Below are 19,694 nucleotides of genomic sequence, written 5' to 3' on the forward strand. Positions count from 1 at the left end.
ACTGAAGTGGGAGGATTACTCCGTCTCTTTTTATAAACCAATACTGAGTGATCCCTCCAGAAGTCTGGCAGCTGGGGCTACCTGGCTGGCAAATACGTGCTCAGCCTCAGCCACCTGACACAGTATGTCAGATGGGTATGACAGCTGCCCCATCAGTGGAATATGCCACAAGCCTTTTGCCCTGATGCAGGGTGACTGGTCAGTGAGAAGAAAAGTCTACAGCACAGATTTAAAGGTGACCTTCAAATACTGTACTTTGAAAATGCAACAGCATCAGGTCATGTGAACTGAAACCCAGTTCATACAGTATGTGCTGAGTGCTTCAAAGACAGGGTGCCAAGGGTGCAGCCAGTACATGATTGACATGTAATCAGAACATAAATTTCCCCCAGTCCTGATAGCCAGACTTGCAGGCTCCTACCCATTGTGATTCCCTACCAGGCACTCTGCTGGTGACATCACAGCTATCATAGAAATCTTGTGCTGATAGAGGTGACCTAAGCTTAGCTACGTTTATATTATTATTATAATGTTGTGCAATTTCTTTTAAAACATTAATATTTTTTCATACAAATGAAAACATATTGATTTTGAGGGGTGTCTGCAAAGCCCGGGGTATGATTATGAATATTCAAAAATATGTGAACTAGAAGAAGACAGGAATTTAAAATGAATTAAGTCATTCATGGAAAAGAGCTTTTTCTATGCCTCTCAAATGTGAGAAGGCAAATGTGGTGCAATATTTGTTTCCATTACAATTATTTGATAGTGAGGAGGAAATTCACAGTCATACTCCATCAATTAAACAAAGTTTAACAAGGGGGGATAAAATAAACATTGGTCATTCTGTGTGCAGTGCATAAAATAAACTTACTGATGAAAAGCTGATCTGTTTATTCCAAGCTCATAACTGTGGCCTTTTTGCTGTCACTGCCAAGAAATGTCAAATAAGACCATTCAATTCCATTTCACCAAACATCTTTAGTATCTTCAGTCTCTAATTTCTAAATGTTTGAGTTTAAACTATTATTTCTGGTCAAGATCAACTGATCCCTAGTCTTGAAAATGTTTCATTACTGATACACTCCACCTTCCTCAACAGCCTGAACCACTTTAAGACTTGGGGTCAATTGAATTCCTGCAAAAATGACAGGTTAACTGGTTTAATATTCCTGTGTTTTCATTCTACCTTAACCTGGACCTGGGTTTAGTTCTTTGTCTCCATAGTCTATTTCTCAGATCGTGATTTACAAACAGCTGCTTGAAACTCTCTAGCCTGCTTTTCTCTAAAGTGCAGTCATGCTAGATGTATCGTTGGACAGTCAAAGAATACAGAGTGAGAGAACCAAGATCAGGTTTATATATTCTAGAAATAAAGCAGTTCCAGTTGCAAATTTATAATCAATCATTTCTTCTCACTGTTCAGTCGTACCAGGGCAATGCTGAATTGCCACCTTTAATCTTCCAGCCTGAAATCATTCAGAAGGCACACTCAGGACCAGAGCCTACTCTCACTGAAGTCTTTCTCTCTTACCTGTAGGACAGGTTGTTTTGCAAAAGCTGCTACCGCAACAGGACTACAGTAGCCTCTCTGTGTATGTATACACTGAATCTCAGAGTGCACCACCAGCCTGGGTCCACAGACTTGTGATAGTGGGACCTGCGCTAGCTTGCTAAAAAGTAGCTGTGTAGACATTGCTGTGATATTGTGGCTCAGGCTGGAGCTTGGGCTCTCAACCCCTCCTTGGTGGTTACGCACTTCATGTTTGTAGACTGTCGAAATGCCCTGCCTTGCTCCTGTCCCAAATTTGTCTCTTAGCCAAGCTAAACATGGAATCCTAGAAATGTAGGACTGGAAGGGACCTAAAGAAGTCACCAAGTCCAGCCCACTGCACTGTGGCAGGACCAAGTACGGTGACCAGATAGCACGTGTGAAAAATCAGGACGGGGTGGAGGGTAATAGGCGCCTATATAAGAAAAAGCCCCAAATATTGGGACTGTCCCTATAAAATTGGGACATCTGGTCACCCTGGGACCAAGTAAACCTAGACCAGCCCTGACAGGTGTTTGTCCAACTTGTTCTTAAAAGCTTCCAAAGATGGGAACTCCATGCCCTCCATTGGAAGCCTATTCCAGAGCTTAACTACTCTTCTAGTTAGAAAGTTTTTCCTAATATCTAACCTATATCTCCCTTGCTGCAGATTAAGCCCATTACTTCTTGTCCTACCTTCTGTGGACATGGAGAACAAATGATCACTGTCCTCTTTATAACACATTTCTCTTACCCTTTTTTCTCATAAATTAATCCCTCAACCCCGAATCATATGACTGAGGCCAGGAAATAAAGATTAGGCTCTCTTAGCAGCACTCCTGTGTCACACCTCTGTTTCAGTGGGCTGGCAAAGAGAGCATTCCTTTCATCAGCCACTCCTGGGTCCCTTATAAAAAGCCTCTTTACTCAGGTTTTATGCAGAGACTTGAGGCAGCATTTGGCCTTAAGATTGGAGATTTCATGGGGGAAGAGTGTGAGAGCAATGTGGAGGGGGATCTCCAGGAGCTTGACATTCTTGCTTTTGTACTAAAGTGGTCATCAAGGGGTCACCTGGGTCACTCAGAGTAGTATTCCTCTCCCTCCTCCCTCTCCCTCCTTCCTGTTTAGTGGGTAGATATTTCCACCACACTGCACTTGTCACGTAGTTGAATAAAGCAGCACATTCTCAGCCTGCAGTAGTGCAAGTAGAGCATGTTTCTTGTGCATGGAGCAGTCCCTTTACAAAAGTTTTGACACAATTTTTCCAGAGACATCTGAAGGGTAACTTGAAAGGGATTGTTTACCAGTCCAGACTATTAAACAGCCCTGACAATAAAAGAAAATTAGCCCCCCCTCCTGCATTCTTTCCTTCTACTTCCCCCCACCAGAGCTGTACGTGAGATCTGGGCTTTCTAAGCTGCTTCATTTAACTTTAAACTTTATTCTTCATTTCTAGTGTCATTAATATCCAGTGCTGATGTATTATTTCAGTATGATACGGCTGGAGGATTAAACAAATCATGTATTGGTACCTGCAGAAAAAAACATTGCATTTCCTGTTGAAAGGAGTGTTATGCTCTACTGAGATTGTAATTGCTCTTGGCTATCGTGTAATGTCTGTTCTTGAGGACTGCTTTTTATTTATCTAGCTTTTTGCAGGTTTGTACTTGCTGAATTTTCTGCTAATCTTTGAAAGAGAAAATTAGGGCTTGTATGTTTAGAGTGTGGAAAATAAACTGGTAATGTTAGTGTAGGGTGGAGAGGTGCTCCTAAGGGTAAATTCTAAATGGAGCACAGCAGGTGTAAAGAACTAAACAAGTTAGGAAACAACTAGCTCTCATCCCCACCCAGGATTTTAAAAGAAGCAGCACGTTGATTGGATAAGTCAAATTGACCGTTGAAGAGTCAGAAGTGGATTGTTTTTTTTTAAATTAATAAACTAAGATACTATGCAGTTAAAAGGCCTCAGCCAAGTTCCTGAAAATAAAGATGCCAACATTTGGGAAGCCTCTTCTTGGCTTTAGAACAACTGAGGTAGGTAGTAGCAGGGGGGCGGGGACTTTTCTGAACCATTTCCAAATGTGAGTTTGGTACCTGGGATAGGTGAAAGTTCAGGTTGCTTCTTGTGAAGCCTGAACTGGTTCTTCCATTCCTAAAATAAACATAGCTGAACAGCATGAGTAATACAGCTCTGCTCATTCAAGCTTTACTTTTTACTATGTCTTTTAGCAGTTTAGGACTGTGATTCTCTAAAAACCATGCTTCAAGTCCCCCCCCCCCCCCCCCAGCAAAAATGTGCTGAATCTTAACGGGGTGGTGCTGTTGCTAGCTACCTAGGCAAGAATATAGTTCAGGTCCCATGGATTAAGCACCCTTATGTTGCCATGAATCTAAGTTTGGAGTGCCAACAATGTAGCCCAAGCCCCCTTTTTGTGGTCCCATCTTGTCAATGTCTGAGCTCATCTCAGCTTCTCTCTTGCTCTTCTCCCTTCCTCACCCCCCACTTTACCGGAGTACTGTTCTAGCTTTTGCAGCAATCCCTGTGATAGCCAATCCCTCCAGTATGTCTGCTGTCATGAGTTAGAATTCTGAAAAACCCAGTAGCGTAGTGGTCTGTTTTCAGGGTGGGATAGTAGATTGGGTGTTCACAGGCATTTGGAGGAACATTAAGTAACATCACACTGGATAAAGACTTACCGTAGGTCCCAGTTCCTCAAAGATTTCAAAGGGGGTTAAACTTCTAGATATCACTGAGGATCTGGGCCTAGATTGTTAGGCCATCACACGAGCAAATTATTTGTCATACTTTTGTATTTTTCCTTAGTAGTGTGTTAGTTTATATGAAACCATAGCTGTTAAATGGGAGTGGGGGTTAAAATGATTTGCCATTCTTCTAAAGTCTTAGGTGAAGTAATAGCTACTGAACTTGGCCAACAAACTTTCCAAAAGCGGGTCCTTAGCTCTGTCACTTGTTCTCCTCCTTGATCTGCCTAAGCCCAGATTCATTAATTTTTTTTAAGTATGCTACACCGCTCCTCTTTTCTCTCTCAAGTGGCTGGTTGAAAGAGAGAGTATGCTTAGAGGCTGGTTCATTAGGGGTTGTTATTATTCTTTTCAGAAAATATTATTGTTGGGAGATCATTAGTGTATTTTATGAACTATATTCATTTTGTATTTTAATTGTTGAACAGATAGCTAGACTCTGGGATAATTCTTCCCTACCTTCTTCCGCTCTTCCCCCTCAAAAAAAAAGAAAAATAAATATTAGGAGAGAGTGTCAAAGTTTCAAAAGAATACAAATGTCGTCCATTTTTACATGACATTTGAAAAGTCACTGCCACCTGATTTTCCACTGATTTAACATTGTTAACAAAGTGAACCATCTACAACACCGTTCCTTCACTATACAGCCACTTCTAAACTTCTTTTGTTCAAAGTTCATTACCGACAGGTACTTAGAAGGCCCATGGTTTTCTGTAAAATAAAGAATGCTTTCTGTCTTAGAGGGATTTTACTTTGAATGAATTACTTTGTTGTGCATCTGCAAAAATAACCACTACATTCTCAGCTCTAGCAGCAAGCAAACCCGTCTCTGGATTCCCTCCTCCTCTCCCCCCCCCCCCCCCCCGGAATTTGAGATATTAAACTAGGATTTAAATTAAGGAAACAAATATTACAGTATGACTCTTTGTGCTACTCTGAGGGTCCTTCCCCACCCTCAAAAATGTAACGTTTGGAAAAATTCCCTTCAAATCTCCACCCAAATTTTGGATAATTGAGCTGTGAATAAATCTAGGTAATCAGCATTGTCCTGTACTTTTATCATCTCTCTCATATCTATTTTGAATGTACTTTGGAGCTAACCTTGAAATGCTTGACTCCTAAACAAGTTGAAACAGCCTTTGTTAAACTGTGAAATGAATGTCAGTTGCTGCTACCAAGTAAACAAGAGCTCCTGCAACATCTTACTCAGACATATAGACCAACTGAAATCAACCATCTTCTTGAACCCAGTGAAACTTCCTGTGTGAGTAAGGACAACTTACACCAAGAAAGGGTTGCAGTATCAGGCTCCAAATGGGCAATTGGTTTTACTTCTCAGAGGGCACCTTTGGTTGAAATCTAGTAAATTAAAAAAAAAACAACTAAAATTACATCTCTCATTTTCTTATACATACTACCAAGTCTTCTGGTGCTTTCTGGAGTTATTTCCCCCACCCCCTTTCCTACTGTATGAAAAACTCAAACAAGCAGCAGGGGCAATAGACAAACTGCCTCCAACCCTGTATCAGGATCCACTAGCATGGACTGCTACATTGCTACGGAGCCCCATACAAGATGATGGGAGTCCAAACTGGTGCAGGGCTCCCTGCTAGTGGAGATGATGCGTCTGAGAATGATCCTAATTCAGTAAAGCATTTATGCACTTGCTTAAAAAGTTATGTTTCCCTTGCACAGATATCAGTACAGCAAAGCACTTTAGCGGAGATTTTTTTTAAACTTTGTGTATAAAAAGCGTAATTTCTTTAATCTCTGCTTTAAGTGTCACTTGTAAAAGGTAAAAATATTTCAGACAGAAGTGCGATTGTTAGTGTAACAGTGACCCTATAAGCCTGTGCTTGAGAAAGTATTTTTCAGAACTAGCAACAGTGGTTCTAGAGATAAATCCATTTGGTATCTAAATAATCTCAAATAATCTATGACTATGAATAGCAAAATAAATACTCTGTGATAAGTCTTCAACTGGCTCTTGGCAAGCCAATGCCTCATCCTTACTGCTGAGAACATAAGATTTATTTGCACTTTTGCGCCAACAGTTGAGGTGTGTTTTATCCTGGTATGATTATATGACAAGTTATAAAAACAAAGTAGTTGCAAAGCCACAGTACAGTGAGAGGGGATTTGGGGACTGACACTATGGGTTATGTAACTAATGAAAGTACGGTGGAAGGTCAGATGGAACAGGCCAAAATTAAGTGGAGCTGCTAAGCATGAGGAAACAGCAGGCCGCTCACACAAACAAGAATTGAGTCTAGGATGCTTTTGTAATTAAGTATTTATCACTTAATTGTTCCTACCCTATCTTTGCTTTCTAGGAGTTCTGGACACTAGTTTTCATGTAACAAGATGGAATGAAAAATGTTTTTGTGGATTTGGCTAAACAAATGAAAACTTTTGAACTCTGGCTCCCCCTCTGTCTAAGAGGTAGAGCAGAGGATTGATTGTTCCACAACAAAACCCGATATTTTAAAAGGTATAGACGTTAGCCTCCATAGCAAGGAAATTCAGTTAATACTGAAAAATATGGGCTGACAGTTTGGCTTTTGTCCACACTCAGTGTCAAAAAATTAATCTGTCTAGCTTTTTACCATCACTGCAAGTTGCCTGACTTTTGTGTTGTAAGTCAGGACTCAAGCTTGGTGATGAGAAAGTTTAAGATGTTTTCAACTAATCCCCTTCCTGTTATTCTTGAAGGGCTGCCTGGTTTCACCTGAAGATCTGAAAATGTAAGTATGCCCCTAAATTCCAAGGAGGGCTAGAAGATTTTTGGGTAAAACTGCATGAATCACCTAAACATCTTTCATAACTAAAACCATTGATGTTTTCTGTCTGCCACAGACGTTAACAATAATGGCTTTCTTCCCCCCTGAAATAATATACTTCCAATGTTGATAGCAGCTGTGAGAATCTAATTCTTCATGGAGATAGTCTCACCAATGGACTAATAGAGGACATGCTAGACTGACAGGAACAGCTTTTCCTGAACACCGCCTTTTCGTGTTCAAGTTTTCAGAGTTTCAAATACCTTAACGGTTTATTTAACTTTCCCAGAGAGAAAGTATCCTTAACAAGCAGTTTTTATAGTTAAAAACATCTGTTATGTATGGCATGATGTACAAAACACAAGTTTTTCACATTTTTGCCATTGGTTATACACATTTTGATGGCTTGTGTCACACAAACACAGTTTCAAATGCTGAAAGGTCTGTACGACGCTCGTATGGTGCTGGCTATATGAGAAACAAACTTCCTTCTTGGCCACTAGAGGCCACTGCTGCAGCAGGGATCAGGAACAGCTAGGAAAACAGAGTGAAAAAAAGTATTTAACTCAAATTAAGGTGTACATCACATAGAACTGTCATCTTCATTAGTGAAATAATTATATTAAAATGTGACTTTGCTTTGCCTAACATAGCACCCAGCAAACAGATCTAAGTTTGTAACACTACTTCATATATAGGTATCTATTGCTACAAGAATCAAGTCTTTAATAGATGTTCCAGAGTGTGTGTTTAAACATTTTATTTAAATGTTTGCACAGTAAGGAACACAGCATTACCAGGTCAACATGAGATGATGGGACACATTGTGATCTCTATATCAGAGCAAACATTATATACAAAACTTTCCATGAGGCTAGTAGAACAAGCCTCCCCAAAAATGTTTTTGGCTGGAGATAGCTAAAAATAAATCTTGTTCAGCTTACCTACACAAGCAGGCCCATTGAATTTCATGGGGAAGAAGAGAGGGAAGCCAATCTCTCGCTCTCCAAAAAGTATCTTAGCCTTGTTCTGGGCCACAAAGACAGCAAAATGTCAATCATGATTATTTCATGGTGTCATAAGAGGGCATAGTTTGGGTGCCTTTAACTCTGCATGTCCATGCCTGGCTTCCAACCTACCTTCCACATTTGTTTTGGAGATACCGTAACATATAACAATACAACTAACAGGGTTGGCCTCTTGCAGCCTGAGCACCTCTGTCTCCTCCCCACCATGGCCAGAGATCTCTTTGCAGCACCCTGTCTCTGTTCCTCTCTTCAGGGCTCCTAATGACTCACTCTCCCCAAAGTAATTAAAATATTCCCTACCTAAGGTCCAATTTATTTAATCCTTACCCACTGGCTCTCCATCCCCCAACCCCATTGGCTGGCTCTCTCCCCCTTAGATAGGAAGTTTCCAGCCCTTTCTCACAAACCTCAGTCCTAATTTGAAGTCTCTCTCCAAGCAAGAGTTTGTCCCCCTAAACCCAAGCCCCATTCAGTGTCTCCCTCCCCTTAAATAGGGAGTGCCCAGAAGAGCCCTGCACAGGACTAGTGTAGAGCCCCACAGCAGGTCCAGGATCCCACAGGGCCCCATTACCATAACAGCAGGAGCAGGATTAAAATTACTCCCATGCAGGGCTCTAGTCCCCAGCTCTCTTTCCTAGAGCTGGGTCCTAAATTCAACAGTCACTCCTAGACTTTACTCGGCTGGAGTCCTGGCTCTGACTTCCATCTACCTTAGCAAACTATTCCTAAGTCCTCTTAGCTAGGACAACTCTCCTGGTCTTAGGGGCTTTCCTGCAAGAGCCTTACCTCAGTCATTGCCACAGCCTCCTGGATTCCCCTCTCTATAGCTTCATGCTGCCCTTTATAGGGGAATTAGCTGCCCTCCATCAGGCCCGTTAGTGACACAAGTGGGCTGGAGCAGTCCCTTCAGTAAGCAGGGTTGGTTGGGCCCAGCCTCAGTACCTTAAAAGGGGCAAGCCACCCTGTATCAGGCACCCTTAAGTTACTGATAATATCTCAACTAAATGTTGAGCTTCTAAATAGTTCATGTTTTATAAATATCTCCTTTTCCCCTAAATTACTGATATGTCCTTTTAATCTTAACTCAATTTTACCTTAGCTTTATGCCTGGGAATTAGGACAAATTCCTAATTCAGAGGGTTACTATGGATAAATTTATACAACATCTATTTATCTTAAACTTTTGCAATGCATTTATTATATCATACTAAGAAAGTGATACTCTTGCATGCAACATTAGGTGGAGCTAGACCTACTAGCTAAATAGTAAATGGACAATGTGCCAATGTATACAGTGTGATACTATCTTATTTTCTGATTCCTATCTGTCAGCTCAGCAGTGATGATGGGGCTGAATGAAATATTTCCACCACTCTCTGTTTTGTCCAAGCTTCATGGCTTTGTTCATCTTTAAATTTTTTTTGTTCTCTGTTATTCTTTACGGTGTCTATCCAATGCATCCTTGGTCTTCTACTTCCAGTACCTTCCACGCTGGCGTGTATTGCCATGTATGGAACCTTTTCTGGGTGCATTCTTGACAGGTGTCCAAACCATTGCAGTTATCTTTCTTGAATCTTCTGTAATAGTGTTATTTCTTAACCTAGCAAGGGTAGTTAGTAGTGATTGCTAGTGAAAGGGCACATCTGCTCCTGCAAGTGCACAAAGTCTTGTACAGCAAAGATTGCAAATAACTTCTAAACAAAGTATAACATTGGGAGAAACAGTATTGAAGCAAGCTAGTGGATAACGAAGATGTTGCAGAATGATTATGATACACTGGTGAACCACAAAACCAATGAGTTGTGGTCTAACACTTGGCAAACATTGGACCACAGAAACCAAATACATTACTGTCTAACTGACCAACAAATATATCTCATTTTCTTCATGTACCAGTGCATGTTTATTAAACTCCATTTTTTCAGAACACATCATGTTTTCTAGATTATCTGCTTATTCTCTTAGGGCCTGGATTCTTATTTACAATAAAAGATACTTTACATCCTTTTTGGGAGTAAATTATATTTAGGGTGTTCTGGAACTTTGTTTTATTCTTCATCTGAAGATGGCACCTCCAGGGACATAATGCTCTTTACCGTCCAACTGTAACATTGGTTCAGAACTGCTTTACATGAAAGCGTACCATCAGGGGCTAACCTTCGGGGAGGCTAACCCACCAGCCCTCCCCCTTCTGACCACAGCACCCCCCCCCCACACACACACAGTGGGAACCCCGAGGCCGCCTTCCCCCAGTGGCCAGAGGAGCCCTGCCCCAGCCATCCCAAGCCACTGGCCGGGCTGAGCCACAGGCTAGCCCCAGTGCTGGACCAAGCCTCTGGCCTGAGCACCGGCTGCTGGCAGGCCAGAGCTCCAGGCTGTTGGCTGGAGCTGAGCCCCTGCCAGCTTCAAGGGAGAGAGGCAGGGCCTCAGGTAGAACATGGGTAGAGCCATGGCCTGGGGTAGGGAAGGCTTAGCCTGCCCTTTAATACCCGCCACTCATGCATACCATTTACTGATCACCAAACCCACATCCTGTAGAATGGAGTTGTTCTAACTGTTGCAGTGAACATGTGGAGAAGTTTAGCTCCAATTACTCCAGCAGCAAAGGGATTGTTTTGTCCATCCCTACAATCCCTAGAGGGTGTAGCAAGATGTCCCAATGCAGCCCAGCCCATACAGAGATTGGTCACAACTCTTTGATGGACAACCCCCCTCATTACAGCTGTCTCCTGCACAATAGGCTAGGTGGAAAAGGTCTCCCAAGCAATAAAAAGATGAAGGACAAAGGAACACCGATTTGGAAGTAAGATTTTTTTCCCCCACAGCACACAAAACTTCATAAATGTTTTCATATTCACAGATGCCATAGATAGGGGGACAGGTCAGTGCAGGCATGCTAATGCCCTTATGACGGCCAGGATCGGGGAGCAAACTCTGAGCTGCACAGCTCCAAGAATAGTCCTTCTCATTTTTTTGCTTGTGCTCTCAGATTGGGGTCTGCACAAAAAAGCACCAGCTTCCTGCAAACAAAAACACACCAAAGCAAGGCCTGTTGCTTATGGGCATGCTGCAGGGAAGCTGTCGTTGTGCATGTGATCGCCACTGGAGTTCAGCTGGAAGGCAGGTAAGGCCGAGGTTGCTCTCACAGCTCCATGCTCTGAGGGAGCTGCACCTGGCTTCTGGAGACTAGGAGCCAGCACGTGCATAGCCAATGTCAGTAGGTCTCTTCTGCAGGTCAGCGGTCTGCACACGGGGCGTGCCAACAGCCCGGCTCTCTCTGATCTCTGTATTTGTGTCCCGGGGCCAGCAGAGAGCTCTGCACCCCCACAAGCCGCAGAAGAGTCATCCAGCGCCACCGGCTACTCTCTCACAGGCTCATTATATCTTTTGCACCCGCTCCGGCCACGCCTCCGCCCTTCAGGTTGCAGCTGCACTGAATGCAAAGGGAGGAAACTCCGCCCCGGGCCCTGGTTGCAGCCTTCTCTCCCCCGAGCCAGCTTTAGAGACCTGTGGTCTCCATAGAGATAGTAACACCCTGCACCTTTCAATCGCTCTCCGGGAACAATACAAGGGGGGGAAAGGCAGAGAGAAGCAGCAGCAGGAAATCGCTGCGAGCTGATCTCTGGGCAACTTCCCCAGGGTTTTAAACGCACATGTTGCTGCTGCCGGACACAAGCAAACTCCGCGGCACGAGCCAGGCGACCCTGCCGGGAGTCACTCCGCGGCCACCCCAGATCGAGCGCCTTTTGTTAACGCCAACAAAGCTTCTCCGAGCTGCTCCCCAGGACGGACACCCGCTGCCCGTGCGGAGCAGCCCCGGCCGCAAGAGCCAGGAGCAATAGCTGGAAAGGGGAAGCCCCGCTCGGGAGTAGGAGCGGGCTGAAGGGGATGCGTTTGCAGGGGACTGTGCCTCTTGGAGAGGGACGCGAGCGTTGATCCCAGAGTCGCCGCGGCCACTGCGAGGATTTACACCGGCCCCTGCTCGATTCACTTTCTCGAGGGCAGCGTGCGCTGCCGAGGCGGGTCCCGCGAGCGGGGCAGCGGGTCCACGGGAGCTGCGGGCGGGGAGAGGCTACCAGGCAGCAGGAGTGCGATTGTTTTTGAAGCAGCAGGTTTATGCTAATCACCCTGCTGGGAGCAGCAGTGGGAGGAGGAGAGGAGCCATTTTGAACTCACTTTAAACTTTACGGTGGAAAAGTTGGAATTCTCCAGCCGGGTCCCGAGCGATGTTCCCCGCCGCGGGGCTCTGAGGGAGCGGCCCCGCCTGGCAGAGGAGGACGAGGCCAGGGTCCCCCGGCCCCGCTGCTCATGGCTGAGGGCGGATGAGCCGCCCAGGGGGGTGGATGGATTTTGCAGGAGCCCTTTGGCTGGGATCGCTGCTGCCGCCTAAGACTCGGAGATGCTGCCGGTGCCCGCAGCCGCCTGGCTCTCGTGGCTGGCTCTGCTCTGCCGGCTGGTGCCCGCGGGGGGCTGGGAGCTGCACCTCTCCTGCGGCGCCGGGCGCGCCGGGGACCTGCTGCTGGATGTCTCCCTGGGGCCCGGCTGGCTGTACAGCGTGGACGAGGCGCTGACGGCCCGCCGCGTGCGGGAGGCGGTGGAAGTGACGGCCGCGGGGCAGCTGAGGCGGAGCGGGGCGGCCGGCGGGGGCTGCCCGGCGAGCCCCCCAGGCTGCGCGCGGCTGAAGCGCAGCCCGCTGCCTCTCCACGTGCGCATCGCCGCCCAGCGCTCTGGGGCGCTGCTCTCGCTCCGCCTGGCAGTCTACGTGCACAGCCCGGGCTGCCCCCGCCGGTACCGGGGGGCAGGCAGCGGGGGCCAGGCGCGGCCCCGGCTCGCTGCCCGGCTCTCCCCTGGGCAGCTCCCAGCCCCGCTCTGCTTCCCCGCTGCCAGCCGGCACCTGCCCCCAGGGCCCGCCGGGGACCTGCGCTCTGCCCTCATGGCCCTGACCAGCTTCCCTGCCTGCAGTTGCCCGGACCACCACCCCCGGGGCTGCAGCGAGCAGGAGGCAGGGGGGAGGGCTCGGTGCTGTTTGCAGCCCGCCGGGGAGTCCCCTCTGCAGCTGGTCTGTGCCTTGAGGAGGACAGGGGGGGAGATCCTCCTCCAGCTGGGGCTGGAGCGCGCCCTGTCCGCCGGGGCAGGGGCTGGGAAGGAGGAGGGGACTTGGGGGGAACGGGAGCCCGTGGGTGCGAGGGGAGAGGAGAGAGGGGCGGTGGGTGCAGGGCAGGGGGAAGCGCCCACCCTGCTGCTGGGGCCCCAGGGATTGTGGACAGAGGAGCGGGGCGTCTGGGATCCTTCTCTCCAGGGGGCTCGGAGGAGGAGGAGAAGTGCGAACAGCCCTCCGCAGTTCCAGCTGCCCAGCTACCAGGTCTCCATCCCCGAGAACGAGCCTGCGGGTACCCGGGTGATCGCCCTGCGGGCCCAGGACCCGAACGAGGGGGAGGCCGGCCGGCTGGTGTATTCCATGGAGGCGCTCTTCGACGAGCGTTCCAATGACTACTTCTCCATCGACCCGGAGACGGGCAGTGTGGTTACCACGCGCAGCCTGGACCGGGAGACCAAGGACACTCACGTGCTGAAGGTGACTGCGACTGACCAGGGCTCCCCCCGCCGCCGCTCAGCCACCACCTACTTGACTGTGACTGTGAGTGACACCAATGACCACGGGCCGGTGTTCGAGCAGCCTGTGTATCGGGAGACCATCCGGGAGAACATGGAAGTGGGTTACGAGGTGCTGACTATCCGTGCCACGGATGGGGATGCTCCGGCCAACGCCAACATGCTTTACCGCCTGCTGGAGCCAGGTGCCCGGGATGGCGTCTTTGAGATCGACCCACGCTCTGGAGTAGTGAGGACCTGTGCCCCTGTGGATCGTGAGGAGGTCTCTGAGTATCACCTGGTGGTAGAAGCCAATGACCAAGGAAAGGAACCAGGTCCCCGTAGTGCCACGGCTACGGTACACATCACTGTGGAGGATGAGAATGACAACTACCCACAATTCAGTGAGAAGCGCTACTTGGTACAGGTGCCAGAGGATGCCCCGGTGAACAGCCAAGTGCTGCAGGTGCAGGCAACTGACCGGGACCGGGGCAACAATGCCCAGGTGCACTACAGCATTGTGAGTGGCAACCTCAAAGGCCAATTCTATATCCACTCTTTCTCTGGTGCCATCGACCTGATCAATCCTCTGGACTATGAGACCATCCGTGAGTACACACTGAGAATCAAAGCCCAGGATGGGGGCAGGCCCCCTCTGATTAACTCTAGTGGAATGGTATCGGTGCAAGTGGTGGATGTGAATGACAATGCCCCAATCTTTGTCAGCACCCCCTTCCAGGCCACAGTGCTGGAGAACGTGCCATTGGGCTACTCGGTGCTGCATGTTCAGGCAGTGGATGCTGATTCTGGAGACAATGCCCGTCTGGAGTACAACCTTATAGACTTGTCCCCATCTCCTGGCGTGGTGTCCCCAGGTGGGGATACTGGGTTCCCATTCCAGATTAATAACAGCACTGGATGGATTACAGTGTCAGCTGAGCTGGACCGAGAGACTGTGGAGAACTATCACTTTGGGGTAGAGGCTAGGGACCACGGAGTGCCTGTCATGACTTCCTCAGCCAGTGTGGCCATCACGGTCCTGGATGTCAATGATAACAACCCGACTTTCACAGAGAAGGTCTATCAGCTCAGGCTGAATGAGGATGCAGCAGTGGGCAGCAGTGTCCTGACCCTGATAGCAGTAGACAGGGACATTAACAGTGTAGTGACCTACCAGATCACCAGTGGCAACACTAGGAACCGCTTTGCCATCACCAGCCAGAGTGGGGGTGGGCTGATCACCCTGGCCTTGCCCCTGGATTACAAGCAGGAGCGGCAGTACGTGCTGACAGTTACTGCGTCAGATGGTACACTCTTTGACACTGTCCAGGTCTTCATTAATGTCACCGATGCCAACACACACCGCCCGGTCTTCCAGAGCTCCCATTACACAGTGAGCATCAGTGAGGACAAGCCCATTGGCACCTCTATTGTGACCATCGGTGCCACCGATGAAGACACAGGGGAGAATGCCAGGATCACATACATTTTGGAAGATAACATTCCTCAATTCCGCATTGACCCGGACATGGGCACTATCACCACCCTGATGGAGCTAGACTACGAGGACCAGGCCTCTTACACGTTGGCCATTACAGCTCGTGACAATGGGATCCCTCAGAAATCTGACACCACCTATGTGGAGATCCTTATCCTGGATGCCAATGACAATGCCCCCCACTTCCTGCGTGACCGTTACCAGGGCTCGGTCTTTGAAGATGTGCCACTCTCCACCAGTGTCCTTCAGCTGTCTGCCAACGACCGTGACTCAGGCCTCAATGGCCGCCTCCTTTACACCTTCCAGGGTGGTGATGATGGTGATGGAGACTTTTACATTGAGCCCACTTCTGGAGTGATACGCACGCTGCGCAAGCTAGATCGTGAGAATGTGGCTGTCTACAGCCTGCGGGCCTTTGCCATGGACAGAGGCAGCCCACCTCTCAAAGCCTCTGTGGATATCCAGGTCACCGTGCTAGACATCAATGACAACCCGCCTGTCTTTGAACAGGATGAGTTTGACATCTTTGTGGAGGAGAACAGCCCAGTGGGCTCCATCGTGGCACGGATCAGTGCGGCCGACCCAGACGAAGGGACAAATGCACAAATCATGTACCAGATTGTGGAGGGTAACATCCCTGAGGTCTTCCAGCTTGACCTACTCAACGGTGATCTCACAGCCCTGGTGGATCTGGATTATGAGAGCCGGACGGAGTATGTGATTGTGGTGCAGGCCACCTCAGCCCCTCTCGTCAGCCGAGCCACCGTGCACATTCGCCTGTTGGATCAGAATGACAACCCACCTGTGCTGCAGGACTTCCAGATCCTCTTCAACAACTATGTGACCAACAAGTCTAACAGCTTCCCCTCTGGGGTGATTGGCAAGATCCCAGCCTATGACCCTGATGTGTCCGACAGCCTGGCCTACACTTTTGTTCAAGGCAACGAGTTGAACCTGCTACTGTTGGACTCTGCCACTGGGGAACTCAAACTCAGTCGAGATCTGGACAACAACAGACCCCTGGAGGCTCTTATGATAGTGTCAGTTTCAGGTAAGAAAACTTGGCAGGGGATAATAATGTATGAGAATTTTGTTTATTGGACCAGCATACTGGTACAGGCAGCAACACGCTGTATACAACTTTTAATTTCCTGGCGCAGTGGCTTATTTGTGAAATTTCTGGAGAGGAGCCACAAAAATGTATCAGAGCTATGTGCTGTGGACTGACATGAATAGTATGTTGAGGTGTATTGAGCCAGTGATATTTTGAATGACAGGGAAAAACATATAGAGGTTGAGGGCAAAATATATTCCTTGGGCATAGTTAGCTATTTAGGCTAAAACTTTCAGATGTGGATACATAGAGTTAATAAGTGACCTAATTTTTCAAGATACCAAGAATGCACAGCTCTCATTGATTGATTTACATTGAATGTTTAGGCTTACTCCTACAATTAGTTATACATAAGAACAGTGAAAAGTAAAATTAGTGGGTGCACTGTACATATGAGTTGGGGGTTTGCTATTTTTTTTTAAACAGCAAGATAAAAGATTTGATTATTTCTTTTTGAATACTGGGAAAGTTGGCTGGTAAATCTCCTTTAGATTTTGGGTCATATTTTCTAGTAAAGTTGGTAGAGCATCACCCATTTGCACCAGCAACCAAAATTTTTGCCTTTTGTTTACATCCTTTAGAAAATAACTCCTACAAAAACAGTCAGTTATAGCTGTATAACACAGTTAATTTCAGTGGGGTTGCTTTGGTGTAACTGAGGATGTTCATTGGCACACAGTGTCACCAAAATAAGTATTGAAAGTTTTCTTTTTTGTCTTTTAGGCTTAACTAATCTAGTATGTAGTCACAATAATTTATTTATTGTGCTAGTAGTGGCTTTAAATTGTACAGTGAATTGACATATGGATGCAAGTCCTAAATTGTTACTGTTTTGTTTTACAATACAGTATTTTAAATAACTTGAGAGACAATCCCCACAGAAAAGAAGAGCACTTTCTCCTCAGTTTCTTGTTTATTATGGAATTACTCTTTGTAATTATGGTACGTACAGTGCATCAGTAATGCAATGACTAATCTCCTCCCCAAATTCCACTATGCTGTCTTTATCATGGGCCTGATCCCGCGCAACTCCTGTTGTCTTCAAAGGCCCATCATGAGCAACATTTCTCTGCAGCCTATCACTAATATTTGTATTCTTTTATGTGAAACAGGGTATGTAAGTACTAAGTGTGTACAATGACATCTTTTCTTAACACAAATCGTTCAGATATCTAAATACAGCACAATCGTGGCAACACTTGCTACTGTTAGTAGTGTCACTGGGATAAGTGGGACCTCCTGGTAGATAGCACTATGCTCTGTCAGGTTTGCAGGATCAGGGTCTTTGTTTGCTGCAGGGTAGAGGAAAGTGGTGTTAACTCCAGTCACTGGGGTTATTAGTGTGTGTCATCTGGCGATGGGTTCATGCAAAATGCTAGAAGGGAACTATTTTTGGTAAAATAGCTCATAACTGTTACTTCCACATTCTTTGAAAGCTTACAGAGAAACAGGCAATTGGCTTGCATGTTTGAAATAAGGCATACAGGTGATTTACATGGTCACAATCAGCCTGAACCAGCTGACAGAAAGCAGTAGCTTCTTATCTAACAGCAGGAGATAAAGAACTGGACAAAAAGCAAGAAGGCTGGAAAGGTGATTAAAATGGGCTAGGTGGGGAGAGCATATGGGACAGAAGTAGAAGATGATAGCATTCCTTTCTCATGCTAATAATGTCTTCATCCATTTATGCAGATTTCAGTGGGTGAAATACATATAAAAATATGGAAATAAAGTCATGAATGCTTAGAGCACAGTTAAGCTGCTGCCTTATGAGGTCTCATGTAATACAACTATGACGAGTAATGCATTGTTATTACATTTTGTGAGAATGTGAGCTCTGAATAATATTAAAAATTAATATTAATATTCTGTAATATTCAAAACTTGTTATCCCTATCACAGCTGCACCCCCACCAGGGATATTTCAAAGAGGCATTTTCATCAGTTAGCATTCTTAAGTAGTTTTGGCAGGCATCAAAGTCAGTTTGATACTGTTTTTGAAAAGTTTTCTGTGTGTGGGAAAAGATTGCTTCATAGAGGTATTTAAGAGGGCAGAGGTCTACAGAGCTTGTGATTCCATTTAGGAAACTCTCACCTCTCCACTTTCTCCAGTTTTCTTTAACAAGTGAAATGGAGAGAACAGCAGCCTTGGAGTGAAATAATCAACATTGTTATCTGTAGTTAACTGAAAAATGTGTCTGCTGGGTGGTCATTAATCTACCTATCAAGCCAGGGAAGCAATCCTGATGCAGGCAAAAGTCCTGTCAGAGTCTGTGGGAGTTTGAGCTGTATATGGACTCTTAGGGGACATACGGAAATGCTGTTGCTGCTGTGCAATCGTGTTTTCACCTACTGACATGGGCTACATCTGAGGTTTGCTGCGAGGACTCTGTGGATAAGTGTGTGTAGATAAAAAATTAAGTTTATCAGATGTGATAGGTCTTAGACAAATGAGAGGAGACATACTATACCAGGGGTAGCCAAACTTACTGACTCTCCGAGCTGCAGATGACAACAGAATTTTGAGAGCCAGGTTGCCTGCCAGGGCTCAGTCCTTCCCACTCCTGCTTCAGCCCCGAGCCTGGCCAGGTGCACCCCATTGGACTGAAGCCCCTACTCCACCACCCCGCTGCAAGGCAGAGATCCTGAGCTCCCCTCACTCCAGTCTGGTAGGTGGAGAATGGGGAGGGGCGGGGGAGGCTCTGCAAGCTGCACTTTAACTGTAAAAGAGCTACTCATGAGCCAGGGTTTGGCCACCCTTGTACTAGACAATTACATTAACTTGGAACTTTGACATTTGGATAAAACAGCATTCTCTTATTTGAGCTGTAATTGACTTCAAAATGCATGTTTTTATTTCACAAACAAAAGTCCAAAGTTGTCAAAAAAATCTCTGGAAAAAACAGGAAACGAAATTATAGATTTAGTGAAATTTGAAAATGAGAGACCCACTTCATTTAAAAACATGGTCACCTTCAACAGCATAGATATTTGCAGAAGCCGTACTGAGACTATGTCTACACTGCCGCGGTAAGTCGACCTATGCTATGCAACTCCAGCTACGTGAATAACGTAGCTGGAGTCGACCTACCTTAGGTCGAGTTACCGTGCCGTCTGCACCACGGGGGGTTGACGGGAGGAAATCTCCCAGCGACTTACCTTTCTCTTCTCATCGGGGGTAGAGTACAGAAGTCGACTGGAGAGCGATCTGCTGTCGATTTGGCAGGTCTTTACTAGATCCGCTAAATCAACCGCCGGTGGATCGTTCTCAGAGTGTGGATCCCCTCTGTAATGTAGACCTGCCCTAAGAGTCTGGCCAGACAGTTCAGAAAGAGGGATTCCTTTGTGTGTGGATTTTCCTGTGCTGTGGCACTGTTTCTCCTTGCTC

At 46.6% G+C, this 19,694-nt stretch overlaps 1 protein-coding gene across 4 annotated transcripts in view; it reads left to right on the forward strand.

The window, feature by feature from the left end:
* The first annotated feature begins 11,447 nt into the window (after positions 1–11,447).
* CELSR1 (cadherin EGF LAG seven-pass G-type receptor 1) overlaps positions 11,448–19,694 on the forward strand; it is a 260,863-nt gene continuing 252,616 nt past the window's right edge. For all 4 annotated transcript variants that reach the window (XM_048836251.2, XM_075124485.1, XM_075124487.1 and 1 more), the window contains exon 1: positions 11,448–16,243. In XM_048836251.2, the coding sequence (XP_048692208.2) occupies positions 12,502–16,243 (3,742 nt within the window). In that variant the 5' untranslated portion in view covers positions 11,448–12,501. The remainder of the gene's footprint in view (positions 16,244–19,694) is intronic.

This window comes from Caretta caretta, chromosome 1, assembly GCF_965140235.1.
Source record: "Caretta caretta isolate rCarCar2 chromosome 1, rCarCar1.hap1, whole genome shotgun sequence".
In the NCBI taxonomy this organism is placed as follows: domain Eukaryota; kingdom Metazoa; phylum Chordata; order Testudines; family Cheloniidae; genus Caretta; species Caretta caretta.